General features: G+C 42.0%; 1 protein-coding gene across 3 annotated transcripts in view; it reads right to left on the bottom strand.

The window, feature by feature from the left end:
- Positions 1–311: 311 nt before the first annotated feature.
- TMEM178A (transmembrane protein 178A) overlaps positions 312–6,000 on the bottom strand; it is a 52,912-nt gene continuing 47,223 nt past the window's right edge. For all 3 annotated transcript variants that reach the window (XM_040496587.1, XM_040496586.1, XM_040496588.1), the window contains one exon: positions 312–1,296. In XM_040496587.1, the coding sequence (XP_040352521.1) occupies positions 1,055–1,296 (242 nt within the window). In that variant the 3' untranslated portion in view covers positions 312–1,054. The remainder of the gene's footprint in view (positions 1,297–6,000) is intronic.

Raw genomic sequence — 6,000 nt, 5'->3', positions numbered from 1 at the left:
CTGGGCTGATGGCTCGGAGCCTGGAGCCTGTTTCCGATTCTGTGTCTCCCTCTCTCTCTGCCCCTCCCCCGTTCATGCTCTGTCTCTTTCTGTCCCAAAAATAAATAAAAACGTTGAAAAAAAAATTTTTTTAAAAGAAAATGACACACACAAATAGCAAGTGTGTGGCTGCCACAAAAGATAAATTATAACCAACCTAATGGAAGCAACTAGTAAGCCTTAGCAAGAGTCTTACTAAAACAACAGAATTCCTCCCTGTGCACATGGGTAAGGAGACCCATTACCACTGCGGAAAGAAAGCACACCCAGACTAACAAGAGGGCAGTCATTTAATGCAGAAATCCAGTTAACAGAAAGAGACAGAGATTAACCAACAGGGAAGACATCGAACAATACTGCATAGTGTCACGGATTAGCTCTTACACGGTTGGTCTGTTCTTCTTAGGATTTGGATGCCGGTACAAAGACAGAGAAGAGACTTCCATTAAAAATAAATAAATAAATAAATAAGGCAACAGAAGAGGAACCTTCCCGTGACAAGGAACACCCACCAATGATGCACAGATATTTGGTGCTGACACAAGACACCATTAGGACACGTGCCGAAGGGACCGCATTAAAACTTAACAAGCGTGGTACAATGACAAGAAAATTATACTTGCTTTGTTACGAACCCTTTTGCAAATAGAAAGGACTCTCGGGTAATTGTTATATACAAACTTTCTGAAATAAACGGCAATCATACAAATTTTCCCATTGCAATTTCCCCTTTTTTCTAAACCTAGAAATGTTCCATGGCACTGCTCCCAATTTCTCACAGTCAAAGCATAAATAGTCATTAAAGCACTTGAATCCACAGTAGTCTTGTCCGTAGAAAGGTATGGAGGTTTTGCGTGATTTTCTATCAGTCGTCCAGAAAGGGCTGGCAGGCAACGGTTCGGAACGTAAAAGACCGCTTTGTGCTTGGGATCCCGACTTGAATTCCACCACGTTCCTCTCAGGAGTCGTCGGCACTGTGGACGGGCCACCGAGCAGTGAACTTGAGTGCGGACAGTCATACCGTGGAGTCCCTGCCAGACTTTAGATGTGCAATCTTGGTCCGGCTAATAAACGGATAAGCGATGCACAGACCTCCAGCTGCCACGATAAAGCCCAAACTGCACCAGGCACAAAAGATGGACCAGCTGTAGCCATGTTCCACGTCATCAGGCAGGCTATAAATGAGCTTCGGGAGCCGGTGCAAGTCGTAGGAGATGCTGGCAGCATACGTACAGAGGGAGATGGTGCAAAATATCCCTATAAATAATGCAAAAGAGAACACGGTTACGGTGTTGCCTGCTAGAAGGCAAGTGCCACACAGGCCTCTGTGAAAATCGGGCCAACTGATGAGGTGGTCACTCCAAATTTGTAAAGGAGCTGTAATTCCCGCACTGGAAGTCACCTGAATTCGTTCCACAAACACTGGAGAAACTTTCGTGAGCCAGGCTGTACACGAGGTGTTGGAGGTAGAAGAGGAAAGAATACAGGAGGAAATTCCGACATCTTGAATTATTCAGAATTAGCTTGCTTGGATTTTATGTATGTTTGAACTTATTTTTGGCTTTTGTTCTTTTTTTTTTTTAATTTTTTTAATGTTTATTTATTTTTGAGAGAAAGAGAGAGAGACAGAGAGAGAGCACGAGAAAAGGAGAGACACAGAATCCGAAGCAGGCTCCAGGCTCTGAGCTGTCAGCACAGAGCCCGACGCGGGGCTCGAACTCACAGACCGTGAGATCATGACCTGGGCCGAAGTCGGAAGCTTAACCGACTGGGCCACCCAGGCGCCCCTTGGCTTTTGTTCTTAAAACAATAAAATAAAAATTCTAACTATTTTTGAGGAAACGATCTTTTCTATAATCACTCACACCTAATACGAGAGTCTTCCTTTCCCCTTGTTCTGTACGTGATGGGATACATTTTTATGCAGTTGCAAGCATCACACAGTCTATTTTCTTTTTCAATTACTATTTTCATTAGTATTTACCATGTTCCCTGTAAATAATATCTTACATGAAATTTTCAAGTGCTAAATTATGTTTTAAGGTACAGAGCATGGTATATACCAAGGCCTCAACAAATCATTGTAGGTTTTTTTCAATGGATGAATAAAAGCTTTTAAGTGATATAAATTAAATTCAGGATGTTGGAATTTGATGTAAAATACCTGAGTTAGGAGATAATATACTTCAACCATTCAGAATATAGGAGGCAATTTGAGTGACATAAAGAAAATAGACAGGGACCCCTGGGTGGCTCAGTCAGTTGAGCGTCTGACTTCGGCTCAGGTCATGATCTCAGGGTTCGTGAGATCGAGCCCCATGTCCGGCTCTGTGCTGACAGCTCAGAGCCTGGAACCTGCTTCGGATTCTGTGTCTCCCTCTCCGTCTCTGCACCTCCCCTGCTTGCACTCTGTCTCTCTCAGAAATAAACATTTAAAAAAAAAAAGAAAAGAAAATGGACAGACCCCAAATTTTACTTTTTTGTACCAGCACACGTATGTATAATTGTCTTTCCAGAACGCTAAAATCAAGACTTTGATAAAAATTCTCCAAACACAGTATTTTTTAGTACTTAAGTGATGTTCCAAGGATATAGATGGTCTATTCCACCACAATGGACTGCCAGGGGTGCTCCTTTTGATGGGCAGGGGATCAGAATGTGGCAGTTGCTGACGATGGGTAATGAAAACAGAAATGAACACCTAGTGCAGTAATGGGATGCCTAGTTCTGTTCCAAGTCCGGTGCCTCTCTGCTTCATACTTTGGTTTATCCCAGCGAACAATGGAGGTTGTATCTATTTGCTTGAAAATTGCATTGAGGATATATTGAGCATCTCCATAGGGAATAGACATAGATTTGAGGGCTAAAAAGAGAGGGCCTAAAGTAACAGATTTCCCTCCATCCTTTTTAATAGAGCTCTGGCGATCAGAAACACTAGCAGAAAACCAAATTCAGTGCAAGCAGCAATTGGGAGAAAATAAAGGTGACCTTAATGCCATTTTTAAGTGCCAGAATTCTGCCTGCACTTAAATCACATAAGGGCACATTGCCTGAATCCTTTTCCAATTGTGCATTTAGAAAAGAAATGTTTCAAATTAAGAGGATACTTGATCTGAGATAATTTGATGTTTCCGACTCTTTGTCTAATTCTGTTTTTCCAAAAAGGATACAATCTTATCTTCTGACTTCCTGTTCCAGATTACTATGGCAAACATATCATTTTGAGTTCCCCAAAGATCAGATGGAAATAATTCTTCCATAAAGGAACAGGCCAGTCAAAAAATAATACTCCTCTGCTTTTTTCAAACCTCATGAAGAGCAAACGTTCTTACGTTTACATGAATGTTTTCACTGGCACCAAAACAAAGCCAGTGTTTCTATATAACAAAGTCCTTCTAAGGAATGCTGGTCATAGAACAATAAGGCAGTTAGAAAAAAATGATCTCTGGAGTATCAACAGGTAAAATATAATAGAACAATGACCCATTCATAGGAAAAACAACTCTATTCTGCATTCAGCTGTCTGCACAGAGCTGAATGCCTAAAAGCAAGGCTTTTTACAAGTAATGTAGGTTTAATGACCTCTGAAAACTTGAGTTCAAACTAAGACTTTTAAGCATCCTTTGATGTCCAAATGCATTGGGCTGAGATGCGGGAAATGTGTCTTCTGGTCCCCAGATCTACCGCTGATCACTGTGTGACCTTGAAATTACCCAAGTCTTAGTTTCCTCAACCGGGAAAAAGAAATGGGGACTTAGTTACTGCAGACCCTTACAGTATCAGATTTCTGTGATTCTGTTATTCCAAAATAAAGGCATGGAGCAAGAACATTCCCCACCCCCACCCCCCACCAAAAAAAGAATGCCATGTATATACTATATATGCTACCGTTGATTTTATACTGAACATTGATTTTATTAGCACCTCTCCCCTGCCAACTCCATAAAATTGCTTTTGGTGAAATGAATTTTAGTATAACACCACCGGTTTACACTGAATAGAAGTGGATTATAAGAAATCATCTACCCTGAAGGCTTAACCAGAAGGATGATTTTCTCTGCCCCTGTTGTCATGAATGATTGTGCCTTATGTCTACGGAGCTCATGGAGACTGGGAAAGATGTCACTAACAGAAATTCCTTTCTCTGGGGCGCCTGGGTGGCTCAGTCAGTTAAGTGTCCGACTTCATTCAGCTCAGGTCATGATCTCATGGCTTGTGAGTTTGAGCCCCGCACTGGGCTCTGTGCTGACAGCTCAGAGCCTAGAGCCTGCTTTGCGTTCTGTGTCTCCCTCTCTCTCTGCCCCATCCCCACTCATGCTCTCTGTCTTAAAAAAATAAATAAAACATTAAAAAAAAAAATTTTCTTTCTCTGACCAAGTTCCTGAAACTCCCTAAAGCTAATCAGTGGCCCACCATGAGCAAAAGTTGGGTACTTCATGTCATGGTTTTTGCTACTGATCTCACCCTCGGACCCATCTTGCCTTGCAAACCCAATTGTCCCTTTGTCGTATTTGTATTACTTGTATTTATTTTATGGTGAAATATCTATGTCTCTCAAGTTCTTTTTGGAAGAGGGCACTTGTCAGATCTGGATGAAAACCTGCCTTATTTTCTGCTGCCTTTACTCACTTTGCTTAAAGTTGGCGGGAGGGTTACTGCGAACCCACAAAAATTCCCCCGTCTGCCCTTCTCCCTTCCCACCAGTGCTCTCACAAGCTGTCCTTCGGTGACATTTTTAATTTTTCCAAGATGCTTTTGAAATTGTTCTGAGAGGGGCGCCTGGGTGGCGCAGTCGGTTAAGCGCCTGACTTCAGCCAGGTCACGATCTTGCGGTCTGTGAGTTCGAGCCCCGCATCAGGCTCTGGGCTGATGGCTCAGAGCCTGGAGCCTGTTTTCGATTCTGTGTCTCCCTCTCTCTCTGACCCTCCCCCGTTCATGCTCTGTCTCTCTCTGTCCCAAAAATAAATAAACGTTGAAATAAATAAATAAATAAATAAATAAATGAAATTGTTCTGAGAAAGAGGAAAGCAAAGATGAACAAAACAGCATATGCGAGAGTTCCTCTTTTTCAGACTCTCACATCGTTCAGAGAGCTTGAACATAGGTCGCTGCCACAGCTGCTTTTTGTGGGATGGGAAGGCCTGTTTGTGATTATTTCCAGGAAATGTACTGACAGGAGACAAAACATTGTTTCCACCTTGCCCAAAAAGACTTTATAAAAGAGGCCTAACCCACTGAAGATATTTTAAAAAGGAAAAAAAAAAAAACTCCAACACTAAAGACACCAAGAAAGAGTGTTGATCATATTATAGGATTAAGGCCCACCTTCATGACCTTATTTTACCTTAATCACCTCTTTAAAGACCCCATCTCCAAATGCAGTCACACTGTGAAGTAAGGGGGGGGTTAGAACTTCAAACATCCGAATTTGGGGAGGGATACAACCCAGTCCGTAACATCATCTGTGGGTGTAGTCAATGCGTGAAGTATATTTCTATTCCTTTCATAGGTCTTAGCAAGAGTTTACTATTTTAAATGTTACTTGATCAGTTATTCAGTGATTAGTTATCAAGCATCTACTATGTCCCAATCCAGTTCTGATTATATTAGAGGTGGTTTAACGAGTCCTTGTTGGTCACAGCCATGATGTGTTTGACGTCGCCATGATCAGGAACCCACTTCGCTTTCCAGCATGCATCTCAGGGCAAGGTAGTAGAGACCTCCTAGACTTTTGGTAAGTTCCACATAGAGTCTAATAGAGCTGAGCACATGGAGTCAACAAAACCTGATGAATGAAACTGACTTCTACAACACACTGAGTTCTACCAATCTAAGGACCAATTCATCCCAAATTACCCCGTGTAGGACTTACCCCCTAGAGCCAGTTATTGCTGTTAATGCTGCATTTTTATCATTAGCGATCTAATTAATGCAAGGTATGGGGCAGGGGTATGAAAATAT

This window comes from Herpailurus yagouaroundi, unplaced genomic scaffold, assembly GCF_014898765.1.
Source record: "Herpailurus yagouaroundi ecotype Mexico unplaced genomic scaffold, PumYag 188, whole genome shotgun sequence".
NCBI classification, from domain to species: Eukaryota; Metazoa; Chordata; class Mammalia; order Carnivora; family Felidae; genus Herpailurus; species Herpailurus yagouaroundi.
The sequence above is the reverse complement of the archived record's forward strand: the minus strand, read 5'-3'. Positions and strand labels throughout refer to the sequence as shown.